The 21,066-nt window shown below is 42.8% G+C and overlaps 1 protein-coding gene and 1 long non-coding RNA gene across 3 annotated transcripts; one reads left to right on the top strand and one right to left on the bottom strand.

Moving 5' to 3' along the window:
* Positions 1–1,122: 1,122 nt before the first annotated feature.
* LOC114590942 (tripartite motif-containing protein 29-like) lies at positions 1,123–12,294 on the top strand. 2 transcript variants are annotated; one of them, XM_028717567.2, is made up of 9 exons: positions 1,129–2,282; positions 3,927–4,022; positions 5,666–5,899; positions 6,010–6,032; positions 6,986–7,122; positions 8,775–8,805; positions 9,870–9,901; positions 10,446–10,514; positions 11,106–12,294. In XM_028717567.2, exons 1-9 carry the CDS (start codon positions 1,722–1,724, stop codon positions 11,123–11,125), a joined length of 1,203 nt encoding a protein of 400 aa, XP_028573400.2. In that variant the 5' UTR covers positions 1,129–1,721; the 3' UTR covers positions 11,126–12,294. The 2 variants fall into 2 exon arrangements, 1 of the variants encoding a protein (XP_028573400.2); XR_003705198.2 differs by lacking the exon at positions 8,775–8,805 and having other exon boundaries at positions 1,123–2,282.
* On the bottom strand, positions 11,361–21,029 carry LOC144326960 (uncharacterized). Its single transcript, XR_013391880.1, has 2 exons — positions 15,187–21,029; positions 11,361–14,374 (listed from the first exon to the last, which is right to left on the bottom strand). It is a non-coding gene; the product is annotated as an uncharacterized LOC144326960 (long non-coding RNA).
* Positions 21,030–21,066: the final 37 nt, after the last annotated feature.

Genomic DNA, 21,066 nt, shown 5'->3' with positions numbered 1-21,066 from the left:
CCGTTCCGCGATTCTTTTCGTCTAGCGGTTTTTTCGTCTTGCAAAGCAACCCCATTAGCGGCTAAGCGGATTAGCGCTATTAGCAGCTTAGCGGCTATTAAAGGCTTAGCGGCTTGGCTGCTAAAAGGCGCTTAGCGGCTTAGAAAAAGGGGGGGAAAGCGGGGGGAAAATGGCGAGACTTGCAAGATGTTTTCGTCTTGCGAAGCAAGCCCATAGGGAAATTCGTCTTGCGAAGCGCATCGCAAACGGAAAACCCTTTCGTCTAGCGGGTTTTCCATCTTGCGAGGCATTCGTCTTGCGGGGCACCACTGTACTCAAAACAAGCTTGACTTGGGAGAAGCAGGAAGGAAGTAAAGCCTGAAAGGAAGGGATCTACTGTGCTAACAAGTAGTTACTAAAGAGAAAGAATCAGAAAGGGGGAAAATGGGTTGCCTTTCTATTTCCCACCCACCCCAGTTCAGGAAGCTTATTGCAAGCACTGTATAATTTTCAAATGTATTTTTAATTGTATTTTTACAGACATACTATGGACTACCTGAATGAAGCTCACTGACCATTGGTGGTCCACAGACCACAGTTTGGGAACCTCTGCTCTCTCATATAGTGTATGTTTTTTAAAAAACAGAGGAAAAGCAGTATGGGGATTGCATATGCACTTCTCATGTTTTACAGGTGTGCAGACCTCTGCAGTCTCTCTGGGTGAAGCTCCCACAGGCTCTGCTAGGCATGATGCTTCCTAATCAGGATTTCTGGGACAAGGTTATTAGCATTCAGATGAGGGTGGCTGGTTTCGCCTTACTCTATATGGGCAGACACATTAAAATAAGGGCATGCAGGAAAGCAGCCTGGGCAATGATCCAAAGGTAGAGGCAGTCTTCTACACTTTCCTTCACACAGAGGGAGGGCCCAAGGACTACTCTGTTTTGCCATGTCTGGCTGTAAGCACTTGACGTCACGAAGTGCCAACCCTCAATTTTCTGTTTTGTATAGCAATTTAGTCACTTTAGTCACTTTTATTTTGTGATCTGCCTTTGAGCATGCTATTGGAAAAGTGGGATACAAATTTAACAAGCATAGATAGATAGATAGATAGATAGATAGATAGATAGATAGATATAGATAGATGTTGTAACACACCTTGGGATCTTACAGTGAAGGGAGGGCCCACAGTACAATACAATACAATTATAATTAATAATATTTGGTCAAACATGAGGTTCTGATACTCGTATCTTGATAAAAGCACCATAGGTGCCTGCACAAAGTGATATTTTTCAAAACATACATAGGATTCTCTACTCTATAGCACCACACAAAGAGAAAACTGGATTCTTTAAAATCTACCTCTTCAGTTTGATTTTAATGAAGGGTCTTAGATGCAAGGTTTCCTGGATTTGTTTTGTGAATTGTTTGTATGCTGCCTTATTGCTTGAGTGCCTTATGCTTTCTTTTATTTTCTGTTGTATTTAAGTTGGTTTTCTTGGAGATTGTAAGTCACTTGTGGAGGAAGTTCCACAAAAAAGCGGAGTATAAATCTTTAAATTTAAAAAAACCCACCAAATAAATAAAATAGTAGACATCTTCATTGGAAGAGCTGAGTCTATTGTGCCAAATACATGGAAATGTTTTTTTAAAAAAATAAAAATCCTGCAGGTTTCCTTTCATTGAACTGGAGCTTAACTAGTCTGCATGGATTTTGGATCCATGGCAGGGAGACAGCAATGGAATTTGAAACAACCACCTGCTGGAGCATGGTGACACACGGCATACATGGCCGTCCTGTGTCCCTGAGCTGGGGCTGCAGGAGTTCTCTTAGGACTCTGCCCAGGGCATACCGAACACAGTGCAGGAGTCCAAAGCCAGCACCTCCTACCCTGTGTTCAAGGTTCATGCCAGGTTGTCAACAGAGAGCTGCCAGTTCCTCGCTGCCTCCTCAGAAGGACAAGCCTCCTTGGAAGCTCAAAGAAAGGAGAATCATGATTCCCTGCGATTTCTGCCTAGGGAAACCTCACTCAGCGGAGAAGAAGTGTCTGACCTGTGAGGCGTCCCTGTGCCGGGACCACCTGAGGAAACACAATTCAAAGGCCACCCAGAAGAACCATGCCTTGGTGGCTCTTGGGACCGCTGGGGCCCAGGAGGAGAAGAAATGCCCAGAGCATGCCATGCTGCTGGAATGCTTCTGTCAAGACGACTTGGCATGTGTTTGCAAGGCCTGCTCCACCACTGGCTCCCACAGCAGCCACAGCGTCGTCGCCCTGAAGGACGAGTACGACAGGCAGATGGTAAGGGGCTTCAACCGGGCATGGAGCGTTCCAAAGAGGTCCTCCAATTAAATGTAACAGGGAGAGATGTTTTAAACAAACGGGTGTCAGAATGTGGAAGTAATGAAAGGGATCTTGCAAGACTTTGAAACAAATAGTATTGGGGGGGAGAAAACGAAGCAAAAAACATCAAGCATCAAGTAGCATTCAAAGCCTGATAACTAAGGAGTAGCAAATTATACTTGCGGGGTGTTTTTCTAATGGTGAGGCATGTATTTATACAAATATGTAGTCAGGGGAAGGGATGTAGCTCACTGTGATAGAGCATGCACTTTTCACCCAGAAGGTCCCATTGAGAAATGACACCAAACCAACAGTGGAGACTACCTATAGACCTTGCTTAGCCTCAGCACTTTCTGCAGGTATCTTTATTTCCATGCTTGACAATGTGTTTGTGCATTACAGTTCCTGGCACTGATCATTGACTTTTTCTCCCCCTCTGAGCATGGCAGTATGCCAGCCAAGATTAACAAACACTCCACTGCGTGTTAACAGCCCTTCCCAGGGAACATCTTATCAATAGCTCCTGCTAGATTAGAGGACAATTTTGCAAAAAAGTTAGTGGTAACTAATGCCATTGCTTTTAATTTATGGCCTTCTGTAAGAACCTGCAGCCTGCTTCTAGAAGAACAACTTTGCTGTTTGCTTGTTGTTTGCCGCCCTAGGCTCCTTCAGGAGGAAAGGCAGGAGATAAATTACACAAAAAATTACATAAAAAATAAAAGTCCTGCTGAGGCTAGTGGGACTTTGACCAGGATATGGGGACAGAAGAACATTGGAACACTTCTGTGTACTTAATTGCATACTTGCTTGTGCTTTAAAGCATTAGGAGTCTAGCTACTTGGGAAGAAGACCCAACATATTTGAAAAGACAAATAAAGCAGAAATTCACCATCATGGCAGCCCAAACATACAAATGGAGTTCAATGGGGATTATTTCCAAGTCAATGTGCATTCCATTCTCAAACTGCAACCACAAGCATCCTTGCCAGGATGCATGGCATCCATCTGAGAGTTCTCAAGGAACTCAAATGTGAAATTGCTGGTCTTTAAAACAGAAATATGTCCCTCAGATCAGCCTCCATACCAGAAGACTGGGAAGTAGCCAATGCAACAGCAGTTTTAAAAAAGGAATGGGGGGGGTGAAAGCTGGTGAAAAGTATTGTTAAAGATGAACTAACCAAGCACATAAAAGAACAAGCCCTGCTGAAGCAGAGCTAGCATGGCTTCTGCGAGGGAAAAGCCTGTCTTACAAACCCATGAGGGTGTCAACAAGAGTGTCAGCAAGCATATAGACAAAGGTGATCTGGTTGACATAGCATACCTGGACTTTCTAAAAAAAGTTTGACGAAGTATCTCACCAAAGACTCCTGAGTAAGCTTAGCAGTCAAGAAATAAGAGAAGTCCTCTTGTGGATCAGGAATTGGTTAAGTTGCAAGAAGCAAAGAATAGGAATAAATGGACAATTCTCCAAATGGAAAGAAGTAGAAAGTAGAGTCCCCCACAGATCGGAATTGGAACCTCTGCTATAGTTGATTAATCTACCAAATAAACTTATTGAAATGTACAGTTCTGTGATTTCCCTTCTGTTTTTCTCTTAATCAGGCAATTCTCTCACGGATTATGAAATCAATGCAGGAATACAAAACTGCCACAAAGAAGACACTCTTACAGCTTCAGAAAAGTGAGGATCAGATAAAGGTTTGTGCTGTAACTTCATGACGCCATGCATCACTCTCAGGTCCCAGGTGGAAAATAATGAATGTGTCTCCAATATGCTTCTCCATCCAGCACCCCAGTCTTTTCATTTTAACTATGCAGCACTTTTGGCCAGTGATTCTTTTCACCTGAAGGTTTATTACCTGAACATCTACAGTATCTATATCTATCATCTATCTATCACACATGGACACAGATTTAGTAAGTGCACGCTCTATTTACTGTCTGGACAGGCATGTGTTTCTACACCCTCTTCAGATACTTAACCTCAGAGGAAGGACTGGGTTTTTAAAAAAATGGAAACTCTAGTGCATGTGTATGTGCACTTTCAGTTTTTGTTTAAGGCATCCCTAAAATCTACCTAACAGCCAAGTTAGGGACGAAATAAAGACAGTAGTTTACCAGGGACAAGTACCCGAAAACATGGGCTCTCCCTGGTTAAGAGTGTGTGACCACTAACAGACACTAGGGGGCTTCCAAGGCAGCACTTCATATCACAGACCCACACAGAGCTTGTCTGAGGCCTGGGGTGGGAGTCTTGTTAGAATAAAGTTAAAAACTCAAACAGAAAAGCAGCTGGGCCCAGTGGCGGAGCTTCATGCTCCAGCACCGGGGTGGGGAGTGGAGAGCAGGCGGGGGCAGGGCTGGTGCACATCCTGGGGGCGTGGCACCCAGCACGAGTGGAGGCAGCCGCGATGGGGCTACCCCACCGGGATCGCGCTGCCAGGGGCGGTGCGCTCCCCCCGCACTCCTCTTCCTCCGCCAGTGGCTGGGCCAGCTTAGCTCTCCAAGGCCCAGGACAAGGGCTGCTGCTGCCTGTGCACAGCCCTGCATATCAGGCAACCTTTTCTGCCACAACAGAAGGCTGGTGAGATGTGAGCCTCTGGTACTACTTTGGTGCATGTGCTTCAGTTGCTGGGAAACCAGCAGGGCATGAGAAAAAGAGCACCCAATGGTAAGGAAGCCAAAGTCAAGCCAGGGAACAGGCAAGAGATCCCAGCCAAGGCACAAGGATTCAGTGAAAGGGGGCAGTGGGTGAACCATTACAACAGAACCAGAACTCCCAGCTGCACCAGACAGCAGAGATAGGCTAGCTGAGGCTGATGCCACCAGGTTGGGGGAGGTTGTATTAGGATCTGGGAATTAAAAATCTCTGTTGACATGAAAGCTGCAGTCCTATGCACACTTACATGGGACTTACTCTTGAGTATATTTGCATAAGTTTGCACTGCACATTACTCAGTGGCGGTAGCCACAGGATAACTGAGGCAAGAATACTTTGGTGTGATCTTCTGAGGGGTGTGCCCACAGTGCTTTTCAGAGTGACTGGCAACATACTTGGGAGGTTGCTGAGAGCTATAAACTTGATAGCTTGGCGGCCTGTTTTGCGGAAGCAATATGTAATTTTTCACTACAAAAATGTTATCTGACATATATAGTCTCCACACCTTTTAAAATAATGGTTGTTTCCTAAGAGAGTTTTATGAACAGGGGAGGGACTGTGACCACGGAGCTAACAATCCTTTTTAGCCTAGATAGGGAAGTATTGCTCAAGACACCCCGGGTTTATGCCCTAAGTCCAACAATTCAACTGTAATAAAAAGTTGCCATCTTACTTTCCTTAGAACAATAAGAAAACGTTGACAGATCAGCTCTCCAGGATCTTCCAAGAGATCAAGTCTCAGGTAGATCAGAAAGAGAAGCAGATCCTAGGTGACATCCAGTCCAATGAGAAAAAGCAGCTGGCTGACATGGCGGCTCTGAAGAAGCAAGTGGCAGACAAGAGGGACATGGCTGCCCAGGGCCTTCGGGAGCTACAAGCGCTAACAGAGAAAACAGATGCTTGCCTCTTCCTCAAGGTGAGCAGCTTTTTCTCCCCTTCAAGTTAGCAAAGTCTCATTTGCTGGATGCCCCCCTTTCTCTGCGTGCAATAAAAACAATTTCTTTTTTTCTTTTTGTCTTTCTGTAGGATTTTCAGCTAGCCCAAGAGAGGTAAGTTGCACATCACACATTCCCCTTCGTTTGCCTGTCACATAGACTACGCTGCTCTCCACATGTACGTGGTTTCATATGGTGGTCCACTGAATGGACTCACTGCCAGGTAATGAGAAGCTTGGCATGATGGGAGTCTTTTCTCGTCCTCCTACATCTTCTGAAAGTATTAGCTTCCCTACCTTCAGGAATGTGCTTTTGCCTCTTCAGTAGCAATAACGGGACCATTTTGTATAATTGTGCTAATGATATGTGGCATCTAGTTCCTAGATTATTGGTATAGGAACTCAAGAGTGGCTGGTGAGAGCCGTGCGGTTGAGCTGGAGCAACCAGTTCAAGCCTCTTCACACTTTGAGCTTCTCATGTAGGGGAGGGGGACAATAGGCTTAATTACCTATTTCCTCCCAAGGTAAGGGAAATGACATAACTAAGCTTACTCTGTGGTATTAACCCCTTCATGCATTAATTGGACAAGCACGTTGGGTATATTAGTCTGGTTAACCCACACCTCACTCTTGAGTATATCAGAAGACGGAATGGGGATTGACTCAGAAGGTTCCCATTCCCTTTCTGTGGTGTCTGGAAACTATGCGGCAAAAGCCTCATCCAAGTCAGTGCTTGAGCTTTCCCTACTCCCAATCTCCGCATCCTGTCATCTCTGCCCCATCCTGGTTGGCATTAGAGGGCCCCTGACAGGGGAAATCAGCAAAAATTTCCTCCCCACTTCTTCCACTAGTGGACAACTCTGCCGAAACAGACCCCTTCCTGTGAGTGCAAGGGCACCATTGGAATTTCACTCAAAAGCAACGACATACACAACCTCTTCTATCCATACACTATCCATAGGTTAACTTAGTATTTACCCTTAGGAGTGACAGACATTACAATCAGGGGTGATGTTTGGTAGGTTGTTTGGTTGCGTGGTTGGTGGAATGACCTCTTGTACATGCTAGGATTAAGAAACAGAATTTCAGCAATGACAGTGTGGAAGTGCTGACAGTGCATCTGGATCAGTCAGACATTCAGGATGTCAGAAGTCACACAGCCATGTATATCTCCAACCTAGACGCCTTGATGCAAGTAGTACATGGTAAGTGAACGTACCAAAGAACACCTCTCCCAGCAGTGTTAAGTAAGCTATATAACTTACAGTGAATATGCTGATATGGGAGTAATAACTAGAGATTATGCACTTTGATATATGTGCACAAGCAGTATGCACATTCTCCTGCTAGGTACACATCTGCTATATATAGCAACTTGAATTACCCTATTTCCATGCGGGACATTTTTCATTGACTTGATTATAGGGCATAGTCTAATTTCATCTGTTTACTCAAAGATACAAAATATAATATAGGTTAAATAACCTTTACAATCTATCTAAAAAGATTTTGATGATCGGTCACAGCAGTATAACAGCTACGGGACTCGTGGGACAGATTTTCTTTACCTTGCTTGTTTTTGGCTATTTTATGCCTTCCAAATGTTTGGTGATGCAGAATCCCTATTAGACATTTCATTTATCCTCATAGCTGACTGCATATGAAGGTTCTGTCTGCTGGTATGTGGGTCAGATCCTGGGCTGGTGTGGAGCTACCGTATTTTTCGCTCTATAAGACGCACCAGACCACAAGACGCACCTAGTTTTTGGAGGAGGAAAACAAGAAAAAAAATATTCTGAATCTCAGAAGCCAGAACAGCAAGAGGGATCGCTGCGCAGTGAAAGCAGCAATCCCTCTTTCTGTTCTGGCTTCTGGGATAGCTGCACAGCCTGCATTCGCTCCATAAGGCACACACACATTTCCCCTTACTTTTTAGGAGGGGGAAAGTGAGTCTTATAGAGCAAAAAATACGGTATTTAACTCCTAAGCGACAGAGACTATTAGACACTCCTGCCGCCACCTTTATGGGACTAAACCTAGCTATTATTAACCACACAAACTGGAAATATTAAGACATAGGTGAGTGCTAGAGAATTATCTTCTCAAAGGAGTCAGCCTCACTTTTTCTCCAGGACCTTATGGCAAACTCTCCAAAAGCAAACAGCTTCACTCAAATGTCTGCTTCAGATTTCACTTCTCTGAATTTTGCAGTACTGTTCTTGGCTCAAACATGTACCAAAATGCATTTAGGACACCTGTTTCAGAATAAGATACATATAGAAATACATTCACTGAGATAAAATACTCATTTTGTGATAAAATACTATTTAATTATGTATTTAAATTATTTAACTCTGTATTTAATAATTATGTACTGGGTTTAAATATGCATTTAAATTCAAACTTTAGAGTGGAGTTGTAAAAACGTATTCACATATTAATTTAGAAATGACTCAGAACAAACTTGTCAATGAACACATGGAAAATCATGGACCAGAAACAGACTGATCCATCCCTTAACTGTGTGTGCTGTTGGATTCCTTAAAGCAGAGGTAGGCAACGTGATGCCAGTATAGCTCCCATTGGCTACCCCTGCTTTAGAAGAAGGAGAACATCCAAGTCTTACCTGCCTTGAGCTTGCATCTTCTTCTGGTGTTATGATTCATTACCTTGTTCTGAATGTAATTTCGCAAATGACATGCTGAATCACACCTATGGGATCTCTTGAGGCGGTTTGCTTCTGAAACCTCATCATGCCAAATCTGTCCTGGAAATGGGTCTTGCAGAAACAGTTCCTGATTACAAGAGTGGTTTTGCATGAATCAGCTGTCTTGTCCTGTTTTCTTACTCTTCATAGGTAAAATCATTAGCCAAACACAGTGGAGCAGGTAAATCCCTTTTTGTCTTTCAGTCTGTGCCTCACATCCAGCACTGGGTTTTCCATTCATTTGTGCTTCAGTTTAGGAAATGAACAACACAGGAATTAATACTTCAGATGAATGTCATGGGTTCCCCATACCTTTCTTCACAAAAGAAGAACCTAGTTGATTATTTCCTGATAAAACACATGAAGAAGAATCACAAAACACAGTGCAATCCACATATTTTTTAAAAAAAACAAAGACCAAGAGTGGGACAGGATTCGTCCAATTCATGTAACTCTATTTAGTGTTGAAATAAGCTAAGCATTCAATAGACACTAGCCGAGCAAGTCCAAGACATTTTTGCACCTGAGACAAGCTGCAAAATGGTGCCCCCTTCCCTGTCAGGGAAGAAGGGCTGAGTGAAGATCTACACCAGGAGCAAGGAGTTAAGAAATGCAGCTTAGATGGGATTTGCATGATCTGTGTACACAGTGTGTATCATGCCTACATACACGTGCAGGCTTCTTTATGTATGTTATTCTGTCCACATGGACACTGGGCTCATGCAGAGAGTGCAACCACCCCAGCCCATCGACCAAGAAAGGCAACGGCTTTGTGTGAAAGACCTCTGTTGAAATGCATTGTGTTTTAAGTCGATGCTGCAATGCTGTTGAATTCAATGGGACATATGTCTAGAGCAATACTTTGCTTAGCAAAGAGGTGACTAATGTGTGTTGTAGGGGTATGAAAATTGCATTTTGCATGTGGGCAGGTTACGTTTCCCCTTTACAGCAATTATTGAAGCCTTTTAAAAATCTGAATTAAGTCAGCAGAATGCCCTTTTCACAAGATACATGCAACGAGATGGTAAAAAGCTATAATCAAAGTGCAATGAAATCCTATGCATTCTACTCAGAAGTCAATCTCATTTAACTCAATGGGACTTACTCTCAGGTAAGTGCAGAAAGCATTGCGGGTGTAGTGTCACGATTTCTAGGATGTTTTCCCATCTTTGTGTGACTTTTCATCTGCTGCTTCCTCTTATGTTTTTCTTTCCATTGATACCCATTATTCTCTTTTCTCACAAGGACAATCCCAGCTGCTGAGTTCTCTCTTGATGGTAAGTGTTTGAAACATCACTAATAATTTTCAAGATGCTAGTCTATGTCACCTCACCTTCTCCAAAATTATGCTGCCAACACCTTATAAAATGTAGTTCAGACCATGAATCCTGTGTGATGATAGAGCAGGTAGGAAACTTATTAAATGGGGGTTGCAATTGTTTCAAAACTAGTAGCAAACTGTAGACCTACCTACAATTTTATAAAAGCATTTGCCGCTATTCATACTGAAGCAAATATGCCTGCTTTTTCTGTATCTTCCAAAAATTCCATGATGTACTGCAGCTTTGAAAGGTGCTCATGGCTCTTACACCAAACTTCATGCACAGTTACTTTTAGAGTTACACCAAACAAGGCAGATACACTCCTAATATTAAGGAACATTGATAATGATAGAATAAATGTAACACTTACTTGAATTAAATGAGAAGTGTGTTTGATCAGGCTAGGTGCGAATAGCTGTACATGGATGGGTTTATGATGTTCATTGTCCTCTGCTAATGATAAACACGTTCAACTAGCTATTCCTTTTGTTTCAATCAGATGTGATTTGCAAAGTCTTCCCATCACCACCAACACCACTCACTAGGGATATATCTGGAGAAAACCCAGGTAAGCAAAACAGAATAAACCATGAACTATGAACAACTGACCACTGAATTGTCTGTCCAAGGTCCCCACTATTTCAATGTTTTGACAACTTTTTAGTGATAAAAATCTCAAGGAACAATATTTTCAAAATTGTAGGCTGCAACCGTATGGCTTATGCTGGTACTGTCTGCCCTGCAGATACTTGGAATCACAGCTTTGTCTCCTTTTGTGTCTCCTTAAGTGATCTTTATGGAATACTTCCAGCTGGAATGTAGCTAGATCTGGTGTAGTTGTTTATCTTGTTTAGAGCACCATCCAGGGCCCTTTCAAAGGTTTGTCCAAGTTAAGACTCCAAACTGTCTTTCTCTCATTACCATAAAAGTCAATCTGCTTCTGATCAGAAATTAGCCAGTGGTCCACCAACTGCCTTCTGCCCACCCTGGCAGTAGCAGGTTACTGATGCCTGTCATTATGAGCTGAAGACTTGGCTTAGAAGAAAGAAGAAAAATGTGGAAAGTTCTGGGCTTGTTTTTTTAAAAAAGTGTTGATAATGAGCAGCTAGAAAAGATGATGATGATGATGATGATAGCAGCCTTTCTTCCTCTTCTAAAGGTCCAGACGTTCAGAAATGATGAAACTAATAAGAAACAAGATCTCACCCAGGTTCACTGGCTATAGAAACAGGAAGATACAAAACAGGAGGAATGCTTTGGAGCTGTCTGGTGGAACTGAGTTGCAAAAGAAACCTAGTGGGATTTGATGATGTCTCAGTTCAGAAAAAGCACTCTATAGGTGCTCATTTAGGTAGAGGAGGCACACTCTACCTGCTGGCTTTAGTGTTTGAAGGGGGGGCGGGATCTGAATGACTTGGAAAATGCCTGGACTACTTTTGCTTCCCATTCCCTGTATTTTGATATGTGTAATAATAATGGAACTACAAAATGTTGAACAAAACATATAAGCAGCCAATCAAAATCCTTTGTGCCGTCCTGTCAAAACATTTTCTTCGAAGGGCTCCAAACTCTGTTATCATGTGCTGTACAACTCCCCTTAGAGTCTGTTTTGCAGCCCTCTTGGTAAGCAATTGTTTGTATTGAGTACAGTTGTGTTAATTTGTTTGACAGCATGAAAAGCTAAAAGTGCTGGGTGATTCTTTTTGCTTTTATTGTTCGCTTGAAGCAAATCAAATGGAATCCATTGCCTTGCAAACATAACTCCTGCATAATTAAGCCAATCTCTGGTGATGGAAATAAAGCTTGGGTGGTGATTAGCATACCATTAAGTCCTTTGAAGGAGAAGATGTGTATTGCTGATCTGCTGGGTTCACATTTAGCTCTCTGCAGTTTAAAATATGCTCTGTTGACTGATGTGCTTTTTCTGCATTGGCTTCCCATTCCCATCCAAACAGAACCCCTCCCAGGTCACTGGATATGCAGATCTGCCACTCTCCTCCATTCAGAAGTAAAAGGGGGCACCTTCTGGGAATGGAAACTCTGGAAGATCTTAGGAATTTCTGTGTCCACAGCAAGTCACTGTGCTGGGGGTTTCAAAACAGGGTTCTTGGGGACACAACGGTTTGGTGTCCCCTGAAGACCTCCCAATATGAAACACTTTCTAAGCATATGGTTGATGGTCCTTGTCTGTCAGAGTTTTAAAAAAATGTTCCATTAAAATTGACTGATATGGCCATTTCAATTTAGAGGGCTGGTTAGACTGTGATTGCAAAAGTGCCCTAATGAAAACAAGTGCTGAAAGTATGTACATGGTGAACAATCTGTGAATAAAAGCCCCAGTGAACAAATCCTAACAAGTCTTAAATCCTTAAAGGGAGGAAGGGAGGGGGAATGTTGCTGGAGAAATGTGATACTTAAAATCAGCAGAACCTTGTGGTCAGTGAATAGGTGGAGCAAGGAGCCTATGTTTCTGCGGTGAATAAACATCCTTCAAGAAGAACTAATATTTTAAGCATTTCATCTCATCCCTTCATATGCATGAGTTCCCTTATGCATGAGGCCAGCTGGAAAGCTCCTGTTTTCTATTTCCACAAACTACATGTATGCCAAGAGGTTGACAGGGTCCAGAGATCTAGCTGGACTGTACCCTGAGCTAAGCACTACTTGTGCCATAAACCTCACTTATCAGTTCCTTGCTTGGTTTGCACTTTCCTTATCATCTTTTGAGGACATATACTGGATTCTTCCCCAGGGCTTCTGCTGCTGCAGTTGTGATACTGAACTCCACACCAAGATGAAAAACAGTTGGGGAGTTCAGCACAGTACAGGAAAACAAAAAAGCAGGTCAGTCATTATTTCTATTCACCACTGGCCTCTACCTGCAGTAGAAAAAGGAACCACAAGCAACTCCTGAATACCTTCTTTGTTTTTGGAGCTTTGTTTCTCCTATGCTGGAGATCTTTAGCCAACAACAACAAAAAGGTCAGAGGGAGCAACAAATTATTTTGATCACTTTGGCTGCCCTTTATTGAAACTTCTCCTACACTACAATATCCATATCGTAGCAAGACAACCAGAACTGTACACAGTATTTCTCAGCTGTGGTCGTTGCACAATAGATTTGTTATAATGGCATTATATCAGCAGCTTTGCTTTCAGTTCCTTTCTTAATGTTCTCTAGCATGGAATTTACCTCGTTCACAGCTGCTGCACAATGAATCAGCATATTCATCTGGCTATCTACCACAACCACAAGATCTCATTCCTGGCTGGCTACTGTCAGCTCAGATCCCATGTACGTATATGTGAAATTAAGATTATTTTGCCTCTACATGCATCACTTGACACAGGTGAACCTGTCCCTTGGACCTACCATTTCAAGCTGCAGTCGGGGACTCACATGACTGAATGTTCCTTTATATATATTCACACAAAAAACTGTACATGTGAGGGAGAAGAATAGACTAGAACCCTTTCCCCTAACATCTAGTTTTGCAGGTGTACAGATTTTTTTTATTTTTTTGTATGGAGGATTGAATCCTGTGCACCCTCACTGACCGGATGGAATGGTACAGCCCAGAGACAAGTCTACTGCACCAATCTGCAGACATAGCTGGATAGCTGCAAAACACTGCTATGAATGTGGACTGAAAACAAGCTTGTGAGGAATGGTTCCTCTGATTCTGATTAATTCAGTGTCAAGGGATAATGCCTGCTATCTTTAATCCTAGACTGTTTTAATTAAAATTGAATTTAGGGATTAAGTTGGCACACAAAAGTTCATTAAATAATGTTTCCCGGAGCAGCCTCTTAAAATATATTTGGACAACTATAAAGAGAGATTTCAGTAATACTTCACACATACTTTAGGGAGCCAAACTTGCTTTATGAGTATTCAGTGGTACCATGAATTAAAATGCTTTTGGCATTTGTAGTTACAAATTGGGCACCACCAGTGTGGGTGAGCTGAAGATACAAGCATCTTTCTTAATTAAACCAAATTTCTGCATCCATACTATTGAGACTGAGATTTTAAATTAATGGCTTTTCCAATTCTATAATTGGCAATAACAGTCTTCCTCCCAGAGCATTTAGAAATACTTGGTTGTTTTTATACAACATGATTTTTAATGCAATTCTCAAATTACATTTATGTAGTGCAGGGATTTTGTTTTCATATCATTTTGTCATATTAATTACAGCACCAAAACCTGTCATAACCAAAGGCTCTGTAGCCTCAAGTGATTCTGCAAAATTAGCTGTTTACAGAAAGGGAGCTCTGAGTTCTTTTTCAGAGATGAAAAAAAATCAGTTCATGTTGCATCATGTTGAACACACAGTTTCAGTCAATCATCATTTGGACAGGAGACTCTGTGACTCCATATAACAAATGCGGTTCTTGTGTGGAGGATCATTCATCCGTCAAAGCTTTTAAAAGAAAGAAGAAAGCTTATTCTGATGGATGTTGCATAGAACAAAACTGAGTAAATCTGCCAGGATATTAATGAATGAAGAGATGTGATTTCAGGAGTCTACAATTTTTGACTGGCCTTGTTGGCCAAGCCAAAGGCTACAGTCACCAGCTACCACCCCCACCCACTGGTAATGAGTGCCTTAAAACAACGGTGTCCTACCCTCTCATTCCTACCTTTTCTACTCAGGAGTAGGAAAGGCAAGTGAAGAATGCTGCCAGTTTGGCCAAGGCTCTCCAGGCACCTTGGTCACACAGATGCCAAACAACCTCCAGCCCTCCTCCCAACTATGGAGCAGGGGACGAAACAGGGGTGGCTGCACAACTGCCTGGGCTATCTCTCCCTACCTCGGCACCTTCAGAATGGGAGGAAGGTTAGTTGCTCATCACACTTGAGTGTGTTAAGCAGAATTGTTGAAACCTCTGTGTCTTGCCTTTCTCAGCTCCTCCACAGAGAGTGTCAACTGTCTTCACTAAAACCCTCATCCTGCTGAATTATGCACCCTTGCCTATCTTTCAGGATGCCTTTTCCCATTGAAATTGTACCCTAAGAGACTTAACTCCCCACCTTCCTTCTCATATTTTGTCTCCTTTTAATGGATTCTAAATCCTTGATTTGTCACCATTTTGATGTGTGACATACCTGATGGATGGCCCTACCAGCAGAGACTCAATATAGGAGCAGCATGTGGCAGCTATTTTGAAGATTCGGGACAGATAAAAGACAATTGCTTCTTCACGCAGTGCTTAGTTAAACTATGAAACTCACTCTCACGGGAGGCAGAGATGGCCACCAACATGGATGGCTTTAAAAGAGGATTGGACAAATTCATGGAGAATAAGCCCATCAAAGGCTACTGGCAATCATGGTGATGTTCTCCCTTCATGACTGGAGGGAGTGATGCTTCTGCAGGTGCTAGAAACTGCAGGAGGGGAAGATTCTCTCGTGCTCAGGTCCTGGTTGTGGGTTTCTCACAGGCATCTGGTTGGCCACTGTGAGAACAGGAGGCTGGACTAGATGGGCCATTGGCCTGATCCAACAGGCTCTTCTTATGTTCTTCCAGTACTGTAGATCTGGTGTAATTATCTGGCCAGCATTGGTGACATTATTCCTATTTTGATTTAACACACAATGAACTTCATGGTGCAGTTGTGGATATTTCTCAAACCAAGCAGATTCAGGTATAACATTGCATTAAGATCGGCATGTGGGAGCAGGAAAGCTGGAGTCGAGTATCTGGCATGGCATTAGTAGGCAAGCTTGCCTAAGGTATTTTGGCATTGTTTTAAAACTCCCACATGATTTCTCAGAAACACTTCCCAGGGGTATCATTACTTAAGCTCATTTTGTTATCACTTGTGTAACTGCATTGGCTGGCTAAACATGCCAATTGGTTTATACTACTCGCCCTTTTGGGACGCGGGTGGTGCTGTGGGTTAAACCATAGAGCCTAGTACTTGCCGATCAGAAGGTCGGAGGTTCGAATCCCCGCAACGGGGTGAGCTCCCGTTGCTCAGTCCCTGCTCCTGCCAACCTATGTATCAGTTTGAAAGCACGTCAAAGTACAAGTAGATAAATAGGTACCGCTCCGGCAGGAAGGTAAACGGTGTTTCCGTGCGCTGCTCTGGTTCACCAGAAGCGGCTTAGTCATGCTGGCCACATGACCCGGAAGCTGTATGCCGGCTCCCTCGGCCAATAAAGCGAGATGAGCGCCACAACCCCAGAGTCAGCCACGACTGGACCTAATGGTCAGGGGTCCCTTTACCTTTACTGGCCCTTTTATTTTGTGCTCTTCTCCTTCCACCTCCACAAAAAAAAAATCGTAAGTAAAATCTTCCTAGCTGAAAAAGGCCTTTTCAAACTGAGCAGCCATCAGCTGAATCTTTTCAGAGTCTGATGTGTTGTTGTTGCTGCTGCTGCTGCCATCTGGGGCACCATGGGACGGCAGAACTGGTTCTGTTTCTGGGGAGGCACTGTTACTGTTTCTAATTCACCTACATATGTTGATGGCTCATAATGAGACGTAATATAGCAAAACATTTTAATTGTGTCATTTTAAAGTTTGCAAACTGAAGATAGTACTGAGTTTGAGACATCCATGTTTCGGATAAATAAAATTTAATTAGCTCAGAGTCTTTTGGATACATAATGAAATGGGTAAGAGAAAGTGTCCGTCATGGTGGCTGCAGGGAGGAAGAGCACCTTAATTGGCAGCAAGTTACCAGCCTCCTGCCTAGGCAGCAAAGAAGGGCCTTCAACCACTTGTGACTCAAGAAAACACATGAAGATTTAGAACAAATGCACATGGTTCTATTAAAATCTGGCCGGCCACTGTGAGAACAGGATGCTGGACATTATGGGCCTTCGGCCTGATCCAGCAGGCTATTCTTACATTCTTGAACTATTTCTTGTTCAGCTCTTCTGACCTGAAACAGAGCATTACAAAGTACCTTAAGTGGCTGACAAATACTCCTAAGACATGACCTTTACTTGGTTTCAGATTCTGTTAGCAGATATTCAGATATTCTCTTTCCTCTTCAGTTAACAGTTAGCAATATACATGTTAACTGGAGATAATGAAGCAACAGTATGCTTCTGTGTTCTTCTTTCTTCAAGTGCTAGGCGGTTTGGGGATAGACTTCACGTGGTTAAGGCTACAGTCCTAGTTGGAAGTAAGTCCCATGAAGTTCAGTGGGATGTTTCAGCAGGTGTACTTTGGACTGGGCTCTTTGGGGAGGAGAGTAAATGGGGAAATTGTGGTGCCTATGTAATAGTCTTTTTTACAAGCATACAGGCTGAGAAGGCACCAAAGGACTGCAGCAGCAAGCATACAGGTTGGCTGGCTGTGCAAGTCCCACAGCATTCTTAGCAAGCACACACACACACACACACACACACACCAGGGCACAAACACCTTGCATAACAAGACAGTGGGGATCATCACAGCAGGCTTCCTCAAACTCAGCCCACCATATGTTTTGAGACTACAATTCCCATCATCCCTGACCACTGGTCCTGCTAGTTGGGATTGTGGGAGTTGTAGGCCAAAAACATCTGGAGGGCCGAGTTTGAGGAAGCCTGCACCACAGTATGCTAAGCCAGGTACTGCATAGTTATGTATTTGGGCTTCAACTGTGACTTGTACTTATATTTGAGCACATATGCAAATTGGTGAGAGGGGATCTCTTGTTGTGAGCAGCAGACAGGAGTGCAGCCGGGATATGTGAACAACCGAAATAACAGAAAGACAAAGCACCAAATGACACCCTCCCCCCAAAGCAAAGCATTTTAAATGCCAAGCTGTGCTATGTAATCTCAGTGAAAATTTAATAATTTCTTATTTGAAAAGTTAGGAAAATATCCTTAAATCTGCACTAGGTGTAAGTTTTAATCTTTTTTGTCAGTATACATTTAATCTTTTAAATTAAGAGGATTAGTCCATTTCAACTAATTCGGAAGTCTGAATTCATCGGTAGTATTGTTGTCATTCCTCCCTCTCCTGTGCCTGCCCCCAGATTAGTGTCAGTGACTCAGTTGTGTCATCTGCTTCCGCTGAGTGGGAGGCAACCATTAAGCGGATGAATTCAGAGAAGGCTACTGAATCTGTTAGCTGGATAGTGGTGAAGATATTTATAGTATTAGCCTAAAATGAATGTAATTAAGACAAACACATTTTTTTTAATTGATCTAAGTAAGTGATGCACAGTAGTGCTTTATTCTTTCAAGCTGAATGCAACTATTAATGCAGTTAAGGGACAAATGCTACACACGCACCATTTTATGGTGGAAGGAAGCCATCTGAATGGAAGCCACAGGGCGCTATCTGAATCCTCATTTGCCAAAGCCAGAATCGTGCTTGCGCAACTACATATTCCAGAAGCTCCAGGCCTTGCTCGGAGAAGTTTAGCATTGTTAAGGTTTGTCCTCATCTTTCAGGGTTGCGGGCCGTTTGCTTTCTTCCCATCATGATTATAAAATTACCACTTGTCTCTTCAACTCTAAAAATCCCAGTGATCTGGCCCTCAGGGGAAATGCTATAAGGTTAGCTGCTCAAACAAGTGTTTAATTGCCATTGGCATCAGACAGAGGTCAGTCACTCTCAGGCTGGATGAGCAACCCTCAAACTCGGCCCTCCAAATGTTTTTGGCCTACAACTCCCATCCCTAGCTAGCAGGACCAGTGGTCTGGGATGATGGGAACTGTAGTCTCAAAACATCTGGAGGGCAGAGTTTGAGGAAGCCGTACCTAGAGGTCTGACAAACAGTAGTCATTGCCTTCTTATCTTACTTTTCCCTATTCCAACCTTCCTCTTTCCTCGGTAAATATTTCAGTTCCGTTTTAAAATGGAAATGTGAGTGAGTCCTGGATGATAAAGCGATGTGAGATAAGCTTCATTTGAGTTATGAAAGATCTGTGGCCAACAGCAGATAGTTCAAACACTGACGGCCATTTATTTTCTTCCTATGACCCTGTTCTGTGTAGAGAGATGCATGGAGAAATTCCAGTGTCAGCCAGGCTGGGCTGCTCCAGTGAAGTGCTTGAGCCAATACTTCCAAGGGGGAGTGGATGATGAAGTGCATAGTTCATGGCTGAACATTCCCACACCCTGCATTTTATTTGCATTTTTATGACTGCTTGCAAAATTCACAGTTGCTAAAGTGGCACTGGAAGGTAAAGAAAGTTGCCTGATTATCTCGGTGGGGTGTGACCAAACGGCACATGTCTTCCAGCCTAATCAAACAATTATTAAAACTTGTCCCGTGAGCTGCTGAGAAGATAGCAAGAGTCACCCAGGCAACTGGTCCTATATACTACTGCTGTGCTGCCAGGAAGTGGGGTGAATAAAAATAAATGATTTTTTTAAAAAATATTTTTTTAAAAAATGGATTTTTAAAATTTAAATCGGATTTTTAAAATAAAATGCTGTTGGGAGAAAAATCTTTCTAAAGGTAGTTTTCTATTTAAGTTACATTATAGTCCAACGGCTATTCATCAGGAAATAAGGATTTGTTTACAGTTTTCCATGTGTGCTAAAACTCAGTCTAAGATTTTTTTAAAATTAAAAACAAACATGGATACATATGCTATAATGTTATTGTTTTAGTTAAATAAATTGTTTAAACTGTTATTAAGAAAATGATTATTTTTCTCCTTCCAATAAAGTACAGCAGAAAAGTTGTCCAAATATAAACAATAATTTCATAATTATCTGTCAATGTATTTCTGATAGCATAACCAAATCAGTAATTTTTGATATAACTGTAAAAACTACTCTGAAAATTTATTATTCCAAAAATGAAACCTTCCTCTGGTTGTAAATATTAATAGGGTGCCAGCAAGGTTAAACCTTTCTGTAAAAATGATGTAAATCAAGTCTTACCGACTAGTGATTCAATTTGATTTAAATCAAATCCACCCTGCCAGGAAGACAGGGATAATTTGCCTGTTTGCCCAGAAATGTGGGAACACTTCCCAGTATTCTGATGCTGTGCTGCAAGAGAAGAGGAAGAAAGGCATGGAAGTGCCACATGCTACCCAGGCAACTCATGTGCTCCACTGTGTTTTGACTCAATTTCGGTGGCATTCCCTCAAGAGATAGGTGGCTGCAGTACACCATATTCGTTTACAGCCCCAGTGTGTAGCTGGTTCACTCCAAGGTTTTCCTGCACGTGATTTGCATAGAGGTGAGGAAAATAATCAGCTCATGTGTGTGAACTAGTCCTTACTAGCATTCTTATGTACCCTCTTCAGAGGTTGCCACTTTGCATCTCCTGTCTTTCCTCTCAATAATCCCTGCGGAGTCATGATCCACACTTTGGGGCGCATCCTCACCTTTGGCTGTTTATAGCTGTTAATTTAAGACGGACTCCTCCCATGTTTGAGAAACACTGCACTAAGCACTTGAGGCTACAGCACTGAGAGTGCACTGTGCTGCCTAGTCAAGTAGGTCTTAACATTTGTTCAAAGCATGACCACATAAATCTGCAAAGCATTTCAATCGGCCCCATACAACTCATGATACAAGCCAGACAAGTAACAATGAAATATTATGGGCTGCCAGATGGCTGATTCCACCCGAACCTCACCCCCTGCCCCCCACCCCCGTCCCAGGCAGGCAGAAACAGCTTCCCCAAACCTTTAGTGAGCCTCTGTCAATGCTCAAATATGCGCCACAAATTGTGCAAGCCTGCTGCAAATGATCCCAAATTATAAGCACGTGTATGTGTACATAGTGATAACAGAGTCGGCCTATATGGGCTCAAGTCCCATTTCCGCCCCCTGGTTCTGCCAGCCTCAGAAGCGCATATATGAAATGGGTACAACAGTGACTGGCTAAAAGAAGTACGGTAAATTGAATTTGGATATACAACTGAAATTATTTGATGATGCATGCTGAGCTCTTAAGTTTTAATACTGTATAGGTCACATGCCAAGCAACGCAGGCCGTTCGGCATAAAGTTAAACGGGACTGCTCTGCGAGAGAGCTCGCAACGCCTGCCAAGTCGCAAGGATGTTAGGTCACTTACTCCCGAGTAAGCCCGCTTAAGGTGAGCTAAAAGCACATGGCTCTCTTAATAAGGCCTCGCCGGGGGCGGGCGGGGGGGGGAGCTGAAGGCACCCAAAGAGATTCGCTTTTACTTTTTATCC

The sequence above is a fragment of the Podarcis muralis genome, chromosome 2 (genome assembly GCF_964188315.1).
Source record: "Podarcis muralis chromosome 2, rPodMur119.hap1.1, whole genome shotgun sequence".
NCBI lineage: Eukaryota > Metazoa > Chordata > Lepidosauria > Squamata > Lacertidae > Podarcis > Podarcis muralis.
The sequence above is the reverse complement of the archived record's forward strand: the minus strand, read 5'-3'. Positions and strand labels throughout refer to the sequence as shown.